At 42.0% G+C, this 22,834-nt stretch overlaps 1 protein-coding gene across 1 annotated transcript in view; it reads right to left on the minus strand.

Annotated features, from left to right (window-relative positions):
• ERICH6 (glutamate rich 6) overlaps positions 1-16,824 on the minus strand; it is a 32,946-nt gene extending 16,122 nt beyond the window's left edge. The window contains exons 1-9 of the mRNA XM_028167981.1: positions 16,787-16,824; positions 12,167-12,258; positions 8,361-8,417; positions 8,012-8,067; positions 7,795-7,911; positions 4,987-5,100; positions 3,631-3,788; positions 2,763-2,833; positions 1,774-1,919 (exon numbers count right to left, since the gene is read on the minus strand). Of these exons, the coding sequence (XP_028023782.1) occupies positions 1,774-1,919; positions 2,763-2,833; positions 3,631-3,788; positions 4,987-5,100; positions 7,795-7,911; positions 8,012-8,067; positions 8,361-8,417; positions 12,167-12,258; positions 16,787-16,809 (834 nt within the window). The 5' untranslated portion in view covers positions 16,810-16,824. The remainder of the gene's footprint in view (positions 1-1,773; positions 1,920-2,762; positions 2,834-3,630; positions 3,789-4,986; positions 5,101-7,794; positions 7,912-8,011; positions 8,068-8,360; positions 8,418-12,166; positions 12,259-16,786) is intronic.
• Between the last annotated feature and the right edge of the window lie 6,010 nt (positions 16,825-22,834).

Consider the following 22,834-nt stretch of genomic DNA (forward strand, 5'->3'; position numbering starts at 1 on the left):
TCAAATACTGCCTCTGCCTGATTATCTTTTTCCTCTCCTTCTGGGATTCTGAGCAAATACATTTCAGACCCCTCATTCTATTTTCATATTATACACACTTTTCTGTGTTCCTTACCTTTTTTTGCCCCCATGTAAATTTTGGGGTAAATTTTGGGTAAATTTTGATAGTTTTCTTTTAACCTTTCTTTCAGGTCATTAGTTCTTTCTTTAGTTGGGTCTGACCTTCATTTAACTCTCATCTTTTAAGTTTTTAATTTCAGTTTTTGTATTTTTCATTTCTATAAGTTCATCTTTTTCTTTTCAATTGTATGTCCCTTTATAGTTTTCTGTTCCCTCCATATATCTTCAAGCTGATCTTTTGTTTTCATAAACATAGTTAGATTACTTCAGTTTTCAAAGTCTTTGTAGATCTTTTCTTATTGATACTAATCCTCTGAGTTTTCAATTGTGGTGTTGAGTTTCCTTGTGTTCTTAATTATTTTTCACTGTGTGCTGGTAATTGAACTTGAAAGATAATCTGTAGGAGTGATTTGAGGGCTAGATAAGCAACCTTCCTTCAGACAGGATTTGGATTTGATTCTGTCAGAACCTCAGTTCACTGCCATGCCTTAAATTCTATATCACCCAGGAGAAACAAAACTGGTCTCAGGAGTTTAATTTCTAGGGATCTATTCTGGGGAACTATATTTAGTATAGTGTAAATTTATACACAAAGATATTGAAAGCAATGGTTAAACTATATGGAAAGACACATAGATATTAAAATGATGTTAATGTAAGCTATGTAATATGGAAAAATTGTTGATAATTAAGTTAAAGAGATAAAAATTACATGTGTAATATAATTACAAGTGTGTTAACAGAAACCTATGCTTAAAAACTCTAGAACAGTGCTGTCTAATAGAACTTGTAGTGACCATAAAAATTTTCTATATCTGCCCTGCAGTATGGTTGTCTTTAGTCACACACAGCTATTTAACAGTTGAAATGTGGCTAGCGTGACTGAAGAATTACATTTTATTTACTTATTTAATTTTAATTATTTTAAATAAGTTATTTAATTTTAATTATTTTAAATTTGGATAGCCATGTGGAGTATTTGTTACCGTATTGGGCAGTACAGACCTAGATAATATTGAAATATTAATAATGATTTTTGGGATGTAGGTGAGACTTCTGATGATTTTCTCCCATTCTTTTTAGTTTTCTAAAGGGTTCCAAATGTTCCTTACTGTACATTGATCACATTTTAGTTAATTAATTAATTTATTTTTGGCGGTGTTGGGTCTTAGTTTCTGTGCGAGGGCTTTCTCTAGTTGCGGCAAGTGGGGGCCACTCTTCATTGCGGTGCGCGGGCCTCTCACTGCCGCGGCCTCTCCCATTGCGGAGCACAGGCTCCAGATGCGCAGGCTCAGTAGTTGTGGCTCATGGGCCCAGCCACTCTGCGGCATGTGGGATCCTCCCAGACCAGGGCTCAAACCCATGTCCCCTGCATTGGCAGGCAGATTCCTAACCAGTGTGCCACCAGGGAAGCCCCTGATCACATTTTAAAGTAAAAAGGCTTTAACCAAAATACCCCCTCATAAAACATATGTAAAGCATTGTTATAAAGTCTAGTATAAGTTAAAAGGCCAAGTCCATACCAATTCTTTTTGACAAATAGTTAAATGTGTCATGTAGCCAAGCTGCCATATTCATCATGACAGCTTTTATAATTTTAGGTAAAACTAATTTTTAAAGAGTAGCAAATAAAAAAAATTACAAGCTAATTACCTTTCCACATGCTATCCTAGAATCACAACAAACAATGGATATATTTCTTTTGTCTAGTTGATAATCAGTTAGTTCTTCCTTAGCTGACTCTACTTCTGGAATATCCATGGAAAGTTGATAAGAAATTGTTTTAAACTGCTTTGCATCTAATGGGAAAAGAATCACATGAAATACATATATGATGTTTAAAACTTTCCAAAACCTCTCTTCTAAAATGAAATTTCAAACTCTGTTATGGATGCATTGATTCATTGGACATTTTTTTAATGGAAGAAAAATGAGGACCTCCCTCTTTTGTTTAAAAAAAATGAGAAATTCTCATTTGGTTGAAAGAAAAATAATGATGATTTTCATTACGTGGAATTTTCTGGCCTTAGGTTTAGTAGAAAGCAGTTGAATACCAAGGAATTTTATACTAGGGGTTTAGTTGAAAAAAAAAATCTTCTCTAAGTATCTTTTCAATGGCTCTGAGTCATAGAGGAGCCTGATGCTCAGAAAGATTAAATAATTTATCCCCAGTTGGGCAGCCTGTGAGGAGAAAAGCAAGGACATAAATCCAGAACTTCGGATTCTAAAATCGGTGCCCCTTCAGTTGTACCAGTACTACAGCTATACTGGCCAGCTGACCGATGGGGCCTGCCTATAAGAAAGGAATCTGATTTATTTTTGACAGATTTTCCGTATCCTAGCTTGAAACAAAGTGGAATGTATGTTTGATAAAACGAGAGACAATGAACTCAAAAGCTCTTTCTAGCTATCTGTAAAGTGCTCTATAGATGTTGCTAATTTATTTCAATCAATAACAACAGTGAGCTGAAGACTAAAAACTTCAAAAGCCAGATGACGGAAAAGCAGGATTTTCTGAGCCATTTTGACTGAGGTATTGGCAAAATGAAAAATTTAAATGTTATTTTTAGAATACGTCAATTTTTGCTCTTGGTCAAACATATGAGCTTTCTGATCTATAACATCAGCGTTAAGGAGCTTACCTTCTTCAGAGAAAGTAGTCTGTTCTTTTGTTAATACTGCATAGTGTTTGGCCATTTGTCGCTCCTGTTTTCTACAAAATCAAAAAATATGATGCATAAGTCTGAAATATGTTGGAAATTTAAAACAGTATACTATAAATTTTGACTGTTTAAACGCTGTTCCTTGTTACTTTTTTTTTTTTTTAAAGGATTTTCTTATTTATTTATTTATTTATTTATTTATTTTTGGCTGTGTTGGGTCTTCGGTTCGTGCGAGGGCTTTCTCCAGTTGCGGCAAGCGGGGGCCACTCTTCATCGCGGTGCGGGGACCGCTCTTCATCGCGGTGCGCGGGCCTTTCTCTATCGCGGCCCCTCCCGTCGCGGGGCACAGGCTCCAGACGCGCAGGCTCAGCAATTGTGGCTCACGGGCCCAGCTGCTCCGCGGCATGTGGGATCTTCCCAGACCAGGGCTCGAACCCGTGTCCCCTGCATTAGCAGGCAGATTCTCAACCACTGCGCCACCAGGGAAGCCCCTGTTCCTTGTTATTTTTACGTTATTACTTGTGAATCAAGTCATTTAATCAGTGTGCGTGTGTTTCTACTATATTTAATGGACAGATTTCTCCAATATAGGAATTCTGAATTGCCCTGAGAATTTGGGGTTGGCAAATTTCTACTCTAAGTCAGTGAGTTCACTGAGTTTCTGAAATCTTCTTACTCTTACAATGTCCACCAGGAATTGCAGTAGGTTTGCTTTGGCCAATTTTTGTTTTTTCACTGGGAATGCATCTTCAAAATTATCTATTTTGAGAAAATGAGGTTCATTTTACAAAAAACTCTCTAACTAAGTGGGCCTATCTGAGTTTCAATATCAAAGGCTCACTGTTACCTTCGCAAAGCTTTTTCCTTTGCTTTGAGTCTGTCGACTTCACTGCCGTGGGCGGCATGAGGGTCAATACAGATTAATTCAGCTTTAGAGCTTTGGATTTTTTGTTTTTCCTCATAGATGTAGTCAATCAGGTTTTGGAAATAACTACAACAGGAGGTCTGAAAAACAAAGAGGTCATTTTCATCTCATCAGTCCTAGATGAAGATAATTACAGGAGGGAAAAAACCCAAAAAATGGTAATGGGGTTTTGGATAACAATCTATCATAACATTTTTTTGGTAACAGTTTTATTGAGATATAATTCACATATCATACAGTTCACCCATTTAAAGTGTACAAGTCAATGGTTTTTAGTGTTGGGTTGGCCAAAAAGTTCGCTCAGGTTTTTCCATAACATTGTAGGAAAATCCCAAATGAATTTTTTGGCCAACGCAATATAGTCACAGAATTTTGCAACCATCACAACAATCAATTTTAGAAACTGAAACCTGTACCCATTAACAGTTCCTCCTTATTCTTCTCTCCTCTCAGCCCCTGGCAGCCACTAATCTATTTGCTGTCTTTATAGATTTGCCTGTTCTGTACAGTTCATATAAATGGAAGCATACAACATGTGGTACTTTGTGACTTGCTTCTTTCACTTAGCATAATATTTTCATTTATGTCGTAGCATGTATAAGTACTTCATTTCTTTTTATGGCCGCATAATATTCCATTGTATGGATACCCCACATTTATTTACCCTTTCATCAGTTGATAAATGTCTGGGTTGTTTTCACTTTTTGGCTTTTATGAATCATGCTGCTGTGAACATTTGTATACACGTTTCTGTGTGGACATATGTTGTTAATTTTCTTGGGTATATACCTATGGAATTGTTTGTTGGTTATCTGGTATCTGTATGTTTAACTTTTTGAGGAATTGCCCGACTGTTTTCCAAAGCAGCTGCATCGTTTTATATTCCCCTTCAGCAGTATATGAGGGTTCCAGTGTCTCTACATCCTTGCTAACACTTGTTATTATCTGTCTTTTGGGTTATAGCCGTCCTAGTGGGTGTGAAATTGTATCACATTGTGGTTATGATTTGCATTGCCCTGATGGCTAACACATAACTCTCTTAAGAATGGCAATGCAGGGAATTCTCTGGCAGTGCAGTGGTTAGGATTCTGGGCTTTCACTGCCAGGGTCCCAGGTTTGATCCCTGGTGAGGGAACTAGGATCCCACAAGCCACGCGGTGCAGCCAAAAAAAAAAAAAAAGCAATGCAGTGGAAAGATGCGGAAGAAAATACTACTTATGTTTAAATTAGTGTCTAAAAGTAACACTATTTCCTCAGTGAACCTGCTTTAGAACTTACGTGTTCTACTAGTTCAGAGCTACTGTAGTCACAGGAAAGATCCACATTGGAGAGAAATGTTCTCAGATCGCTCCCACAGAATTCACACGTGGGTGATACCTCCTCCTCTTCTTTCTTCAGAGAGGAGAAAAAAAATGAAGACGTGCCCACAAGGAGGCCCAGAGCCTCTCAGAGCAGGAGGAGCCAGAGCCCTGGACAGGGCCAGCGAATGTCCAGTCAGACAACAGGGGTGATGAGGGATGTACACACCTGCTTGAGAACTCCCAGAGATGGTTAGTAGGGAACTTCCAGGGGTCTGAGATCCTATATCAGAAGGCACCAAGCCAGCAGGATCTGTATATTCCAGTAATGAGACATCATTTCTATTCAAGGGCTGTTAAGGGCTGAGGAGGCTGAGGTGGTGTTTTGGAGGCCTCTGTCTGGTGCGGTTCATTGGGGTGCAGCTGAGCCCATCAGGAGCTCTGTGGGTCCTTGGGATGCCTCCTCAGTGTAAGAAGAAAGTTGCAGAAATGATTTTACGTCGACATCAGTGTCCCTTGTCGAGCAGGGGGATGTACAGTGTGTGATACAAAGGATAACACATATTCGATTTTGTGGAAATGGTCTAAGGTGTTTAAATACCATAAACTCTTGCAAGAAGTGTCAGCTAAGAAAAAGTCTTGACATTACTACGTAGGCTACTGTTTACAATGCTTAACTTTCTAAAATAAATTAGAATCCTTTCTCAAGGGAAGCCCCAGTTGGGGCACCAAATTCTCCTGTCTGTGCTGTGAAGGTAATCCAGGAGGGGGAGGGGAGGCTAGGGGAAGCAAGAGGAGGCTGGGAGTTAGGGGCGCAGGTGACTCAGTGAGGGGTGGATGCACTATGGCCCTGTTAGTGATCTGAGGTCACGGCTGTGACTGCAGAGGCTCCTGGCAGGTGAGCAGCCAAGCCTCGGCACAGGCCTACAGGAAGAGACCCAGATTGTGACTTGCATGTCATGAAACCACCAGGGCATCTGTAGTTGCCATGGAAACCATTCTCCAAGCCTGGCAAAATGACCGCCATGGGGCCAAAGGGTGACTGAGATGGCCGGTGCAGCCAGGGACCCTAGAGTACAGTCCAGGATAATTAGGCCCTTGAAACTACCCAATAATAAGTACTGCACGTCGCTGAAAGCAGAACACTCAGGGAGGAAAGCCTTGTAATAGAGAGATGGTGGTGACGAATCCAGGACAGCTACCCAATGACGGAATGGGCAGGAAGAGCTTGGCAACGCCAGGCCAGCTATAGACTGTGCTGCCAGCATCTTGGTAGGGAACTCCTCCGCCCATGGCCCCTTCACCCCTTCACCCCTTCACCCCTTCACCTGGGGGCGAAGTAAGTAAAGATGCTTCAAAAGACATGAGTGGGGTTGGAATTTCCACCTCAAGAGGATGTGGCTGAAGAGGAGAGCTGGCCAACCAGCTGCTGCTGCCCCCGAACTAGACCAGTGTCCAGGCCCATCTCAGAAGACCTGGAAGGTCGGCCCAGGGATGCAGGTGGAGCCAGCCCTGGCCAGGGGCCGGTGTAGGGACAGCTCTGTGGAAGGAAGTCCCCAAGGCCTTCCTCAGGGTCAGGCGCATCTCTGGGTGTCAGGGGAAGAGAGCTTAAGAAGCTTTCTGGATACAAGCCTTTGTGCTTCAGAAAAAGGAAGGTGCTATGTTTGAAGAAAGAATTTCAGCCCGAAGAGTCTATAAGGTGACCATAAAATTTAGAAACCTGGGCAAATATAAACAGTAAATGTTGACCCATATTACGTTACGTGATGTATTTAATGTGTTACCAGGCATTAGAATCGCATAGTTCAACGTGCTGCACAAAATGACAGTGAACACCGACCGCATTGGTGCATCCACACGGCATTCCCGTCAACTCCTGCACGCACATCTGTGCCGTCCTGCCTCACATGATTGATATCTCTTATTTCAGTGAATAAGCCTGTACCTTTACTGTACCCCAAAAGAAGTCATCAAGGAGCTTCCGGTCTGGGGAGTGTGCAGCTCTCTCCACATGGCCATGCCGTGCAAGTTTGGAAATAATCATACCACCGGTCAGTCCCTTACCTCTGTGGCAAAGCAGGGTGGTTTGTATCCTGTTGGAATTACTAAGGTGACCTCTCCCTTGCCCATTGAATGCAGACATTAATTGGTCACTTAATGTGATCAAATACAGCTAACGTTCACCTGCGCTGCCAGGCTTTATGACCACTGTTATAGGTTGAGTTGCGCTCCCCCAAAGGCTCTGTTAAATTTCTAACCCCTGGTACCTGTGAATGTGGCCTGACTTAGAAATGGGGTCTCTGCAGATGTAATCAAGTTAAGATGAGGTCATTAGGGTGGGCGCTAATCCAATATGACTGGTGTCCTTAGAGAAGAGGGACATTTGGACAGAGACACACAGAGCGTGCTGGGACAACCAAGGCAGAGATTGGAGTGATGCAGCCGCAAGCCAAGGAATGCCAAGGATTGACGGTTACCACCAGAAGCTCAGAAGAGGCAAGGAGGGACTCTCCCCTCCAGGTTAGACTTGCTGGCACCTTGATTTTGGAATTCCAGCCTTCAGAACTGTGAAACGATACTTTTCTGTCGCTGTAAGCCACCTAGTTTCTGGTATTTTGTTACAGCAGCCCTAGGAAACGAACACAGCCACCCTAAGTGCTATTCCAAGTAAATGAACTCTTTGCCTGCTTTTTTAAAAGTATGTTCACTGTCTTTTGTGCAGATCATCATGTGGCTTTTTATACCACTTATTACAGTAAAAGCAAAAAGAAATATAAATGAAGATTACCTTGAACTTAATGCCTAAATTGGAACTCTCTTGTTTGAATGAGAGAATAGATGGTGGCCCGATGCTGGGTAGTGTTCTCAGAGAGGACTCAAAAAGTGTTATGAAGTCTTCCTTAAACTAAATTTTAAAAAGAGGGAGAAAGAAAAAAATTGAAGATTGAATAAGTGATTTTTACCATGAGTTCAGTGTACTAGTTGGACTGATAAACATTTCTTACCTCCAGCTCACATAAAATATTTAGTTTTGGCTCTTCTGGGTTAATTATCCATTTTGCTGAAGAAAAAAAGACAGATTTAGAAGGAATGTTTAAAAACTTTGTGCAGTGTATTCCATTTTCTGTAGTGTGAAGATTCTAGCCCATGACACACACTCACTCAGACACACACACACACACACACACACACACGTTGTCTAAATGCCCTGAAACCCTACCTTCACCACCTTCTTGCATATACTCTTAGGGGAGCCCTTTTCTAAAGGGGTTGGACACCATCCAAGTTAAGGCTGGTCCCCTAAGGGCAGTTTGCCTTTGCCAGCAGAGGGGATGACGCCAAACATCCAGTTACCTCTTAATTTAGAAGCTAGATTTTCAGGTTCATCTTCCTTCTTTACAGAGGGCACCTCTTTCTCTGTAAAAAAGAGTGTACATTTGTCATCAATCCTGACAAAGGATGAAAGAAGTCCAATAGAAAAGAAGATATGCCTCTTGGAAAAATAAGTGCCCTTTTTGTGTTTTATTTTTAATTTTTAAAATTTTTTGCCTTTTCCCAAATAACATTTTATCAACAGTAAGTAGCAAACAGAGAAGACTCACCACTAATGAATCACATTAAAAAATGCTTTCTTGCTTCTTCTTAGTCTTAGAGTGCTACACGAATGCATATTTTATTTGATTATAATCATGGTTTACAGACCCTTTTGTGTTCTGCCTTCTAAAATTACTATTCTGTCTAATTTATGACTATTATTCTGCAAAAGATTTTTCAGGGAGAAGAGTGCTGGAGCGGGGTGAGAGGGCGGTTCCCAGTTCAAGACAGTGAACTAAACCACCAGAATAAGTCCCTCTGCATATTCCATGGCAATACTGGAAATGGGGAAAACAGCCATCTATCAACACGCGAGCCACTTGGAGTAAATGTCTAGAAAGGTAAGCAGACAGGACTGGGATGATGAAAAACCAATCAGAACAACCTACAATGAGACAGAGGTGAAGGGAGAGGGCAGACCCATTTTCCCTGTATAGCCAGGGCTGGTGCTGGAGAAAGAGATGGGCTTCAGAAGATGACATACTTCCTATGTTGAGTACCTGAACAATTTAAAAATATGCTTTGGGCATTTTGCCCAACAGAAATGCCAGCGCAGGTATTAAGAAAAAAAAAAATGAATGAACAAGACTTTCATTAAGGCATTATTTGTCATAGGGAAGAGGTCAAAACACAAAACCAAACCAAACCAAACAACCCTGCAACATCTAACAGTCAGATGTATTGCATAAGTCACAGTTACTGTAGGTATATAAGGGAATACTACATAGTCATTTAAAGGAATTAGATCAATATTTCCTGACATGGAAAGATGTCCCTGATACACTGCTAAGTAAAAAAAAATTAAAGAAGAGATAACTGCTGTTATTCACAGGAAATGTAATTGTCTAGTAGACTTTTAACTGATAAAATATTAGAATAAGAAAGTTCAGTAAGGGAGTCAGATACAAGATTGATACATTGAAATCAATAGTTTTCCTATACATTGACAATACCAATTAGAAAATATAATAGGAAAAAAAAGATTCCAATTACTACATCAATAAAAGACAACTGTAAAACACCTAGGAATAAACTAATAAGAGCTGCATATCAGTTCTCTATTAAAAAAAACCTACAAAAAACGATATGAAAAAATTGAAAAGGTACATTAGGTTCCTGCTGTTAAAGTAATCGAACAAGGAAGCCATTAGATGAGGGGGCTCTAATGCCTTGGTAGCCAATCGTAAGCAAAGTGAAACCTAAGCCAGAGTCAATTCCTCAAGGTTAATGCCTCAAGGTTAAGAACAGCTCATAGCAAACAGCCAACCGGGCTTTCCCAAATACAGTTAAGTCCCCTACATACGAACCTTCAAATTGCGAACTTTCAAAGATATGAACGTGCGTTCCCATGTCCAATCACATAAATTAGTTCACGTGTCTGGCGTACATTGTCACGTGCATGCATCCTCTACAAGTGGTTGTGCTTTTGTGCACTTTACTGTACAGTACTGTTGGCTGTTCAACACGAGGAGCTTACTAATGAAGACCTGATGGAATTGGAGGCCCAGAGAAAGGACGAAGAGAGACAAGAGGAAGAAGAAGTAACTGAAGAACCGAAGAGATTCACTGTGCAGGGAATGGCAAGGGGATTTTCTTTATTTGAGGAGGCACTGTTAGCTTTTGAGGCATAGGATGGTACACGAAGGTTGTAGCAGCCGTTCAGGATGCAATCCAGTGCTACCATTATCCTCTATGACAAGAAAAAAAGAGCTACTACCCAGACATCGCTGGATCCTTTTTTCAAGAGGGTAGATAGAACTGAATCTGGCAAGGAACCAGAACCTGTGCCATCAACGTCAGGCGTGAGTGAAATTGCCCTCTGTCTCCTATTGCTGACGATCCTTCAGCTCTACCATCTCCCACCTCCTCTCCCTCCTCCAGTCAGTAACTCTTCTTGCCTATTCACTCGTTGCCAGCCCCTGTGTGGCAGCTGTTGTACTACTGTACTTTTCAAGGTACTGTACTGTGAGATTAAAAATGTTTTCTTTATCTTTTGTGTTTGTTTTTTATGTATTGTTTGTGTGAAAAGTATTATAAACATATTACAGTACAGTACTATATAGCTGATTGTGTTAGTTGAGTACCTAGGCTAACTTTGTTGGACTTCGAACAAATTGGACTTATGAACACTCTGTCGGAATGGAACTCGTTCGTATGTAGGGGACCTACTGTAATGCAACTTTGAACAATAGCCGATCAAATGATTTCCTTGCTTTGCTCCCACGACTTCTGTATAAAAACCTCTCCTTAGCTCTTGTCTGTGGAGTGCTCCTAACCAGTTCTGGTTTGGCGCTGCCTGTTTCCAATCCACATCTGCTCAAATAAACTCTTAAAAATGTGAAAATGCCTCAACTTATCTTTGAACGCTGCAGAGCAGGACCAAAGAATCAACTTGTCAAACTCCACTGAAAAACTTCATCACAATTACATTGAATATATAGATTAATTTGGGAATAATTAACATGTTTTTAATATTAGGTTTAATATTATATTAATATTTAATATTAATTATATGTCTAATTTTAAATTTTTATGTTAGATTGTGTCACTCCTCTGTGCAGACCCTCCAGTGACTTCCCACTTCATTCTCATTGAGTAAGATTTGGTCCTCACTGTCTCTCTGCCTTTATCCCGTAGGACTCACCTCCTTACCTACCCCACTGCAGCCAAGCTGGCTGCCTCCTTGTTCTAGAGGGAAGCACTTGTTCTTCCCTGTGCCTGGAACACTCTTCCCCCGGAGATCATTATCACTCTCTCTCCTCCTTGAGGTCTTTACTCAAATATTTCAGCTTCTCATTGAAGATTTCCCTCAGCATCCTGGGTAAACTTGTACCCATCTACCCAACATTTCCCATCCCTCTCCCTGCTTTATTTTCCTCCTTAGCATTTACATTATGTAAGATATTGTGTATTTACTTATTTTGTGTATCATTTATCTCACTATTACTTCCACCTCCCACACTTTAATAGAAGACCATTGAGACAGGGGGTTTGTCTGCTTTATTCATTGCTGTTACCTTAGAACAGGAAACTGACCTATGACAGGTGCTTGGTGTGTGCTCAATAAACATCTCATGAATAAGTGATATAACATAAAACAAATAGTAGAATTGAAAGGAAAGGCTATTCATAATGATTACTTCTGAGGAATATACTGGGATAAGTTAAAAACTTAACTTACATTATATTTTTCTTAATGGTTTGATGTTTAAAAAACAGCACGCATGTTACTTCTATAATAAAAAATAAAGATGTGTTTCAAAATATGATGGCAGATTATTTCTTGGCGTGAACACAGGTGCTACCATTTAGTAAAGGCTCAGTGCCAAGGAGTTTAAATGTTGAATTTCATTTTGATCTTCATAACAGTCCTGTTACCGAAGGATTATTATGGCCAACAGAGAAAGAAACAGAGTCAATGAGGTTAAGTGACTTGCCCAGTTGTCATGGTGTTAGTTTGTTCTGGGGCTGGGATTCAATCCTAGCTCTCCTGGCCATCTACAGTAGTGCCCTTTCCAGTGTACAATCCCATCTCCCAGCAAAAGCTAAAAAACCGAACTACTCACTCGGCTGCTCCATGCCTGACAATTCTTGAAGCCAACTTTCTTCTGTTTGTACTGATGTTGGAATTCTTGGATACAGATTGTGATAGACAGCCCTGAAATTTAGACAAAATATTAGTTTTCAGTATACCTATACAGTTGTTAGCAGGTCTTCTAAATCTGGTACATTTAACAATCAAATAACAGATGTTCTTAGAAGATCCTGATTTCTTTTTCCTTTGAAATATTTTCTTCCATTCTTATGTCTTCAGTAAAGTCAGACACAGTGTGTTTGCATCATATCTGTTCTCTGCAAAGCACTCCTCTCTCAATCCTGGAGGCTCCCAATACCGTATTATTTCTCTCACGGAGTAAATTACTACCCCTCTATCTGTGCTGTGTGTTGGTGGTGGTGGTGGCGATGATGGTATGTGTGTTTAAACATTTACTTGAATTTAAATTAGAACGTGTTGTTCATTTTAAAATAGCTTTAAAATAATCCAAGCTCTTTTTAAAGGGCTGAAGTTTAATGCGTTGTAATTAAGCAATCTGTATTCTTTCCACACGCAGTTTAATCAGTTAGTTATCGTTGACATGATAGGAAGCAGGAATTTATTGAGTTTTACTAGCTAAAATGACTGTTACTGGTAACAAGTAAACAATAACTATTGCTTTTCAAGTTCCTTTGCCTCTCTGAATTTCAATTTTTTTTTGCCATAATTTGCTGGCTCTTCTAAAATTATCAAACAAAAATTTCCCAAATAATTTAGTCAACTTTAAGATTGTCACTTTTTCACCTTCTCAGTTCTCTTATGTCTCCACCTTCCTTTTTTGGTCCTTTGTTCCTTGAAACATTGTGTGTCTTGTTTTAATTCTGAAATGACTGTGTCCTATAATGGGTAGAGAACTCCTCTGCAGAAGCCACCTGAACAAGTGTCTGGGGGAGTCCTGTTTGTCTAAGTTCCCATGGAAAAAAGTTATGGGACCAAGAGTAAAGGAACATTGACGAGCAATCCCTAGACAACATTTTACATTTCAGTGTTTTCCCAATACAGTAGTTAACAAAATCAATACATAACTCATCTAGGTCTCTTTGCCTCCCTTGAACCAACATGAAAGATTGTTTTCGAAATTCTGTGTAAAGATGGCAGACATCGGAGGATAAGAACAAAATTAACATTTCCTGAGAACTTACTGTGTTCCAGTAGACACATAGTAGTTGCTTTACTTACATTACTTCATTTATCTTTACAAAAACCAATCAAGGTAGGAATTAGTATACCCTTTCCTTTTTTTTAAAGTTTTTATTGGAGTATAGTTGATTTATAATGTGTTAGTGTTAGTTTCAGGTGTACAACAAAGTCAATCAGTTATATATATACATATTTCCACTTTTTTTTTTTTTTTAGATTCTTTCCCCATATAGGCCATTACAGAGTACTGAGTAGAGTCCCCTGTGCTGTACAGCAGGTAGTATTCCTTTTCTATAGGCAAGGAAATCGAGGCTCTGGGGGGCCCTCTCAAAATCACACATGGCAGAGGCAGATGGGGCCCAGACCTGTTTGGCTCCAAAACCTGTGTTTCTCCGGATTCATCTGCCTCCTAAAGTTTGCCCCAGAATAGTAATAGGGCAATTAAAAGTAGAAATTGAGCCAATATTGGTTGCATTTCTATGCCTTTTAAGGACAGATTTCCTTAAAAACACAGTCTCACCAAATTCACCAGAGAATGCTTTGAAGTACAGAAGAAGCATCTTCTTAGGAAGATTTATGAGGAGAAATTAAGAATTTGATTTAAGAAAGAGAGGTTCCCATATGGTAGAAAGTCCAGGTCAAGATGGCACCTGAACACACAATTCTCCCCTTCCTTCCAAGATCTTATTGAACTAACAAACACTTCAAACCCACAAACAAGCAATAGCCCTGGAAAACAAGCAATAGCCCTGGAAAACAAGCAATAGCCCTGGAAAACAAGAGCGGTGTCATCAGTAGCCAAGTAATATTGAAGAAGTCCTTAAAAGAAAGAAAATAAATGGCCTCAGGTTGATGGAAAACTAGAGCAGAGACCACCACAGCTCAAGATAAGAGACATAAGTAAATTTCTTCCAAAGGGAACTCCTGAGAAGCTCCTAGCCCGGACCCGGACCCGACCAAATGCAGAGGGGAGGGGGCTGGAGACGGTCATCAGGGTAGTTCAAGGAGTGAACAGTCAGACCCCTTCCTCTCCTCTTACACAGGGCAGTTGGCAGCAGTCGTGTCTATTTCCAGATGAAGCCCAAAGAACTGGTTTCTAAAAAGCCTGCCTGGGGAAGTTTTAGGTCTGAAAGAGAAGCAGAGTGCAGGATGAGTTACTCAGGACCTACCCAACAGGCTTGGGTGAAAAAGGAGGAAGGGAGAGTCCCAGGAAAGAAATGCATGAGGAACTCCAACCACACAGTAAAGTGTCCTTATCATGACTAGTAATAGTGGGCTTACCCACCTTGCCTGCTCCCTGCCGACACCCCACAGGAAGCTGGCTGTGACTTCCCTACCCACCCACGCAGGACTCACAGTCAGCCTTCCCCCGCCAGCCCAGTCAGGAAACAGAACTACTCAGTGGCAGGACTCCTATCCTAGTTTTAGCTTACCTATCAGTCATTCATTGATAAATACAATTGGATAACCAAGGGTTACCGGTCACTTAAGGACAATCCATAGCATGGAATAGAAAGACCAAGAAAAACAAACAGAACAAGTGATCTTGAAAGAAAAAAGAAGAAATACAAAGAACAAAGGAGAACTTTAGTATTTTATAACAGTACCCTCAAAGAGATTTAAACACACACACACACACACACACCTATTCAGAGAGTAAGAATCGGTTCTTGGAAATTATATGAATCCCCAAATAAAAAATTCTGTACAAAGGCTACATCGTAGCATGTAAACACCAAAAATCTTGAAGATATCCAAGAAGTCCAACAGCCAGCTAGTAGGAGTTCCAAAGGAAAGAATAGAGCAAATGAAGGGAAGGAAATAAATATCAGAAGGGTTTGAAAATCAGACTGATCAACAATACTGGATACTAGAAGGCAATGAAGCAATGTCTTCGGAGCTCTGAGGAGAAATGGTTTTAAACTATTCTTTTATGCCAGGTTATATTATTAATAAAGTATGAGGGCAAAAGGAAGAAATTTCAAGACAGGCAAGAACTCAGAAATTTGACTACCCATGAGATCAATAGGAAATAATTACCTGAGGAGTTTCTCCAGCAAAAAGAAAAGGAATAAAAGAAAGAAAGCAATATGGAAAACAAGAAAGTATGGCCGTTGAGCCCAACTCAGAAAAATTGAAGACAACTAAAAACAACTGAGAGTTGAGAAGTTCTTCTTTTAGGAGCCAAGTTTTACAGACATAGGATTTCATTTTCTTGTGCAAGAATGCAGTCACATCATTGGGTTCTTAGCAGGAAATTATGAGTATTGGTTATTGGTCTTCAACTTTTTGAATCAACGTGTACCCAAAGCACTAAGAGCTAATTATAATTACAAAATTTGCAAACACTATAAAACTTGGTAAAGTAATATGACTTTACAGGACTATATATTATATATTTTAATAAAGTCTGTTACATAATTTGTTGTTAATTGGGAGAGGAAAGGGTGAGAGGAGAGAGAGAAGGAAGTAGAAGTGCATTAAGGTGTTAATTTTTCAAAATAGAGTTAATAGTTACTAAAATTGATAAATTAAGAAGTAGAGGTTTAAATACTTTAAAGTCCTAAGGTTAGAAAATATAAAAATAATCTAACTACTGAAAATGGAGAGGAGGGAAGTAGTGTGTTACATTCCTCAGCTTTCATGGTGGGAAGTCAGTAGCTATGTCAAAAATTAATAAATCAAGGAATGAAAATATGCTATTTAAATTATACTGGAAACAAACTGTTAACAATCTGTTAACTCTGGTGAGTGGAAGTGGGAGCAGAGAAAGGTACAGAAATTTTAAATTTTATAGCTTTGTCTACTTTAATGTTTTAACCATGTACATATATTATCTTTCATTAAAATGTTGACCTGGATAAATAAAAACATGTAAGTGGGGCAGAACAATTCTCTTTCTGCCTAAAAATGGAAACTTGCTTATAAAAGCAAAACTTAGGTGAACAATAATGTGAGATCGTGGACCCATGTTTGGTGTGAGGTTTCAGGGAAGACTGATAAAGATGTTCCAAATGTGTTTCTCTGGTGTCTTCCTATTATAGTTAGAAGTGCTTGGAGGCTAATAGCAATAGCAACAACAAGAAAAAGAAAAGACTGTACTTTCGACTCTCCACCGCAGGTGTCCCTGATCACTCCTGAATTTAACCAATAGAGACTTATGTCCTAAAGCCTCATAGCACTACTGTGTGCGCATGGCATTTATGATTTCATGCTATATTAGTAAGTAGACATGTCATCTCTACAGGTAGATAATAAGCCGGTGATGGGCAGGGACCCTGTCCATCTCCTCCAAAGTGTCTAACAGTGTAGATTAAAAAACACCTTTTTGCATAAATTAGTTGTAAATGCCCTGGATGATTTTACTCTACTTCCTGACATGTTTATTCCAAAAGTAAACATCATCAGCTTCAAAAAATAATAATATAGAACACTGAAAACAATTCCTTACCTATCTAAATTCGTTTCAGACATGTCTTTCTTAAATGTCTGAAATATTTTAGGAAAACCTGTTGAATGAAACATTAAACAATTTAGCCATTCCCTTTAACTCAGTGGCTCTCGAAAGGACAATTTTGCCCCCCAGGAAACATTTAGCAACGTCTAAGGACATTTTTGATTGTCACAAAGCCCGGTAGGGACTAACTGGCATGGTCAGAAGCAGAGGCCAGCGATGATGCTAAACATCCTGTAATGCGTACGACAGTCCATCCTCCCGCCCTCAACACACGCGGCCCCAACAAAGAATGATCCGGACCAAAATGTCAATGCTGGGAGATGGACAAATCTACTCCACGTAACTGCTGTGCCTCTCTTTTTAAGGAAGTGGCTGGAGTGGTTTCAGTACAGGAAGTTAAGCACAAAGGTGAGTTGTTTTTGGCTGGGCTGTTGCAGTAGCAGAGCACCCTTAAAGCACTACTCCTTCTTCAGGAGTGGCCCGCGCGCATGCCTGTGTGTGTGTGTGTGTGTGTGTGTGTGTGCGCGCGTGCGCCTGTTTGAGCGGGGCGGCGGGGGGAGAGAATGAATGTAAGGGGACGCGATCACTGAATGCACGAAGTGTTATAAAATGAGCACTCCGTACAGCACTGCCTGTTTCCAGTTTGACGAGGCGTTTCCCCTTTATCCTAAGCTGTGGACCATCACAACCGCTCAGTCAAGATTTCAGTGTCTTTGACACCAGAGGGACTGAGATAAGGGTGTGTGTGAAGTCTTGTGTGTATTTGGAAACAGACTGCCGGGTAGACGAAGGCTCTAGAGGAGTTGGACCTGCTCTCGCCTAGGGACAGAAAAGCCTTCGAGGAACGGGCTGGGCGGGCCGGGGAGCGGTACTTTTTTGGGAGGAGGTGCTGGAGGGTGCACTCTCGCTGGCCGCCGGCGTCCGGCTCCACTTCAGGCTCGGCGTTCGGCTGAGCGTCGGCGTCGGGCTCAGGCTGGGGCTGACGACGCTGGCCAAGCGGGGGCGAAGGGCTTTCCATTCTTCCTCATTGCCATCTCCGAAGGCCAAAAGCTTCCATAGGTACTCCTCGCTGAACCTCCCATGGAGCGCCAGCTCCTTCTCCCGGTCCGCCGCCGCCTCGTCCTCCTCTTCCTCCTCCTCCTCCTCCTCCTCCTCCATGCCCATCTCGTCCCCCTCCTCCTGCTGGCCCCGCTCCTCCTCGGGCTTTCTGAAGCTGTGATGCGAGTGCATGTTGGCCGCGGCGGGCGGGAAGCGGGATCGCGGCTAGCGCAGGGGACACCGGCGGGTCCAGGCCTGGGGCGCGCGAGGCCTCCTGTGCGTCCGTCTCCCTGGGCAACGGCCGGCCGCGCGGGCCCCCGAGTCTGGAGATTAAAGTCGCAGGACCCTTCAGCCCGGGGGACTGGCGCTGCGGGGAGAGGGGCGGAGGGGCAGGGAGCCACCATGGGGAGCTAGGACCGCTGAAAGCTCCTTTTGCACCTGCTGTCCGGAGCCTCGGAGAACCCTAGCGGCCTGCCGTGAACTGATCTTCCTTTCCAATCTCTCTCAGCTCCTTTGGAGCCAGTCATTCAAAATTCTTTAAAATTTAAAAAATGGAGGTATCGTTGACTTACAGTATTATATTAGTTTCTAGTGTACAACATAATGATTCAATATTTTTGTAGACCATACTGCATTTAATTTTATTATAAAATATTGGGGAGCCAGTCTTTTTTTTTTGGACTTGGGTAGGGGGAGTGGCTACTAGCTATGGGCACCCATAAGGCCTCTTGGTAGTGCTGATGCCGGCGTTGGGATGCTTGCTGGAGCTTACGATAAAACTTTATTTACAAAAGCTGGCACTGGTCCTTGGTCGTAGCTTGCTGGTTTGGTTTTTTAAAACACTGCCTTAAATATTGTTTATCTTGATTAGTGAGAGTTTTGATGCCACTTACATTTTGCGACGGAGGTGAGTGCCTTGCTCTAGTCCAGGGCCTGACTGATGCTTGTTTCATCCATCCAGCCAGGAGGTGGAAAAAGCTTGAGGCATCTGGCCACCAAGGCATCTCCTGCGTCTTTCTGGGGCTTTGTTTTCAGCTCATTGTACTTGTTACCCCCGGAGCCAGAAACCAACTCAGGTTTGGCTGCTCATTGCTCAAAAGTCAATGTTCAAGAAGCAAGGGTAGGTGGAAAAAGAAAGGTGCTTTGTTCAGGAAGCTGGCAACCTGGGGAGGTGGCGAACTAGTGTCCCCCAAACCATCCCCCAGTGGCCAGATCAGAGTGCAAGAGCCTTTAAAGGAAAGCTTCAAGGATGTGCAGGCGGGGGCTTTGTGCAGAGCAGCACAGTCAGCTCTGACCATCATCTTGAAACTGGTCATGTGGTGGTCTGGTCAGCGTCATCTTGATTGTTTTAAGCACAGTAAATCTTCAACTCCAGGGTCGGTTTGTTGCCATTTTCTTGAGGCCAGTCCCTGGAATTGTGCTAGCCATAGGTTCAGTACTGCTCAGGATGGAGCAGCTTATATTATGACTACAGTCTGGTCATCATGCAGTTAGCTTTTTCCCTCTTGTGGTGGTTATAGTATCTGCAAAACAACTCAGGAATGTGTCTCAGATATTGTTATCTATGTCCTTCAGGGAGAACTAAAGATCCTGTGACTGCTATTTGGCTGATTTCCTGTTTATTTATTTATGTATTTATTTTTGGCTGCGTTGGGTCTTCGTTGCTGCGCGCGGGCTTTCTCTAGTTGTGGTGAGTGGGGGCTACTCTTCGTTGCGGTGCGCAGGCTTCTCATTGTGGTGGCTTCTCTTGTTGCGGAGCACAGGCTCTAGGCATGCGGGCTTCAGTAGTTGCAGCATGCGGGCTCAGTAGCTGTGGCACTCGGGCCCTAGAGCGCAGGCTCAGTAGTTGTGGCACACGGGCTTAGTTGCTCCGTGGCTTGTGGGATCTTCCCAGACCAGGGATCGAATCTGTGTCCCCTGCACTGGCAGGCAGATTCTTAACCACTGCGCCACCAGGGAAGTCCCGATTTCCTGTTTAAGTTGTTACCAGTTCTCTAGGCCTAATTGCTATTTTTGTCACTACATGTCTACATCCTTTCAATCATTAATTCTTGAACCAAGCTTTTGTGACTCAGGGGAGGCTCCTAGGAGACCAAAGCCTTCTTCTACAAACAAGAAACAGGGGACACGGAAGAACTTTTGTACCTGGGAGGGTCCCGCAGGATCCTGCTTGGTTTCATACTTGCTAAAATTTGTGTAAGGTATTTGTATACACACAAAAAAGTATACAGAATAATATAATGGACATCTGTTTACCTACTACTCAGACTGGAAGCTATAACTTCACAGTACAGTTCAGCTTCTTTTTAAAAGCCTGTTAAGACTGAGAAGGGTTCCTGGTGGGAGGGATTGTGTTCCTGCTATTTGACTTCAGCTCTAAGTAAAGGATGCCAACTGAGATTCTACGTGGCTGAGGACATCTGGATGTTGTGAGAAGGGTCTGGATTGATCCTTATATTAAGTGACCAGGGTTAGGCCCAGAAGTCCCCTCGTATGATCTCTGCTAAATAACCCTACATTTTCCAGCCTCAGTTTCCCTGGGAGTAAATTGGGAATAATAATACTTACCCCTAAGATGTATGTGGAGACAATAACAGGGCTTTCAAGGAAGCAGAAAGTGAAAAGTTAAGTGTTGAGAATCACTAAGCAATATTTTATGATTATCAGATCAAACTAATATTTATTGAGGATTATGAGCCAGCTCTCTGCTGGGTGCTGGGCCATGGCAGTGAGTAGGAGAAGTGTGTCCTGCCCTCACTACCTGCCAGCAGTACCTGAGCATGGGGCAAGGGTCCGGCAAGCTCTCAGGCACTGGGACAGAACACGGCAGGTGAGAGGCACAAAATTGCCGTGCACTTCAGGGAGTCAGAGAGAAAACACACAGAATATTGTTGGAAGAAGAGCTCTTGCAGGCTATTGGAGCAGTCAACACAGATGAGAGGACATTTGAGCTGCTTTGGAAGGAAGGGGAAAATGTGGGTGTTTGGAGAGGAGAGTGAAAACCATTCAAAAGCATTCCAGCTCGCCCAGGGTAGGAAAGGGGGCCAGCGCAGGGAAGTATGGGGGGAGATGTCAAGATACAATTAAGATAAATGGATTGAAAAATTACCCAACCCTTTTCTGGGCAATAAAAGCATTTTGATGCTGGAAGGGATCCTAAAAGTCATGAAATTCAGCTGGCCACTTCTACTTAAGGGAAGTGACTTGTTTGAGGAGAGGCAAGTTTGTTTGTTTCCAGAGTCCTCAGAGAGCAGAATGGGAATCAGGATGTGGGCTGAGATGGGGGCTGGGAGAAAGCAAGGGTAAAAGTGTTTATTTTCATGGCGGCCACAACCTGCTCAAAGCCACCTTCCCCCTTGCAGTCTCTGATTCCTCTCCTGGAACTTAACTGTGGTCTTCCCAGAGGACTCTTAGTCACTCCATCCAAGCACCTAGCAGGTGGTGTTATTGAGAAGGACAACAGTGACATGATTAAGGGCATGGATTGGAGGAGCAAGACGACATGGGTTTAAATGCTGGCCTCCAAACTGACCAGCTGCACTACCTGCCTGAGATCCCTGACTTCTCAATGCCTCAGTCTCCACATCTGCAAAATGAAAATAATATTTTCATCTTCCTGACAAGCGCATGAAGTGGGCACTGATATTCTCTGAAACTGGTTTATAGGCTGGTCACGAGGGTTCAATGAGTTAATATACATAATAAGTTAGAACAGCTCCTGGCACACTGTAAATATTGCATTATCTATTCACATTTCAGAGTGTTCATTGTCTGGCACTGAGAATGAAATTAAAGTTTGTGGCCGGAGGCAGCCATGTGAATGCCCCTTTCAAAGCTTGTCATCGATCCGAAAAATGAGTGAGAAGGTTAACAAGAGAGAGATTTAATAGGCATAGATGATAAATTCCCAAGTGTATTTATAGGCTGAGAAGGAAGCGGCAGATTGATTGGAAACTCCTTGCCAAGTAGGATTCTCCTCCACTTGTTAGCTCCCTACTGTCTGGAATTTTTTAGCAAATGAGCAACTGAATAAATGATAGCTGACCCTATAGGAACGTTACATGTGGGCAGAGTGTAGAGGTGCAACATCTGTGAGCAGGGAGATATGCACAGGTTTGCTCTTTACTCTATTTTCTGGATTATAGTTTTTATTTTCATCCTTACATTCCAGTAAGTGCTGATAATCCACCAGGCCTTGGACATCCGAGAGTAGCTGGCCATGGGGTTAAAAATCTTGCTTTATTTCCTAGTGCAGCTTTAATGAGGAGGGTAAGGTGTACAGCCTATTGGTGCAGGAGAGGCCCTCTGAGGGTGTCTCAGGAGTCTGGGTCATGTTTCTATGTTCACCTTGTCCCATCAATGACTTGTATCAGTGAACAGGGCAGCCAGGGTTTGGGTGGAGGCTAATTTAATAAGCTGTTGCCCTATTTCTCCAGTGATGTCTCATTAGACTCTTACCCACTCCTGTGTTCAGGTCCTACTGATGTCTTTGCAGTCCTTGAATCCACCGTGTGCCTCTCCCCTCAGGGCTTGCAGCATGTGTTCCTACTCCTGTGTGCTCTTCCCCTTGCCTCACCTGGCTAACACCTACTCCTCTTTCAGGGTTTGCAGGAGGTACCCCCTCCCCCATCTCCCCTGATGCTACTCCCTTCAGAGATTGCACAGATCACAGGCATTTCTGCTTGTGTATTTGTCTATTTGCACTTACTAGGTTCTAAATCCCACCAGGGCAGGAAAGGTATCTATTTTGTCCTCCACTGTGTTCAGAGGGCCTAGTAGGTACTTAATAAAAGTAGATGGATCACATAAAAGTAAATGGGTTTTAGGTATAATTTAAAATAACCGCTAACCTCACAGGTCAACAACTCTGACTCAAAGATACTTGATGGTTTATCTTAGCCCAAAACTAGTTAGTGGCTGCATGGGAACTAAAACTCAAGGCACCTGGGTCCCAGGACAATGCTATTTTCACAAAACCAGAAAAACTTCATGTCCTTGGCACTT

The sequence above is a fragment of the Balaenoptera acutorostrata genome, chromosome 4, assembly GCF_949987535.1.
Source record: "Balaenoptera acutorostrata chromosome 4, mBalAcu1.1, whole genome shotgun sequence".
Classification (NCBI taxonomy): Eukaryota; Metazoa; Chordata; class Mammalia; order Artiodactyla; family Balaenopteridae; genus Balaenoptera; species Balaenoptera acutorostrata.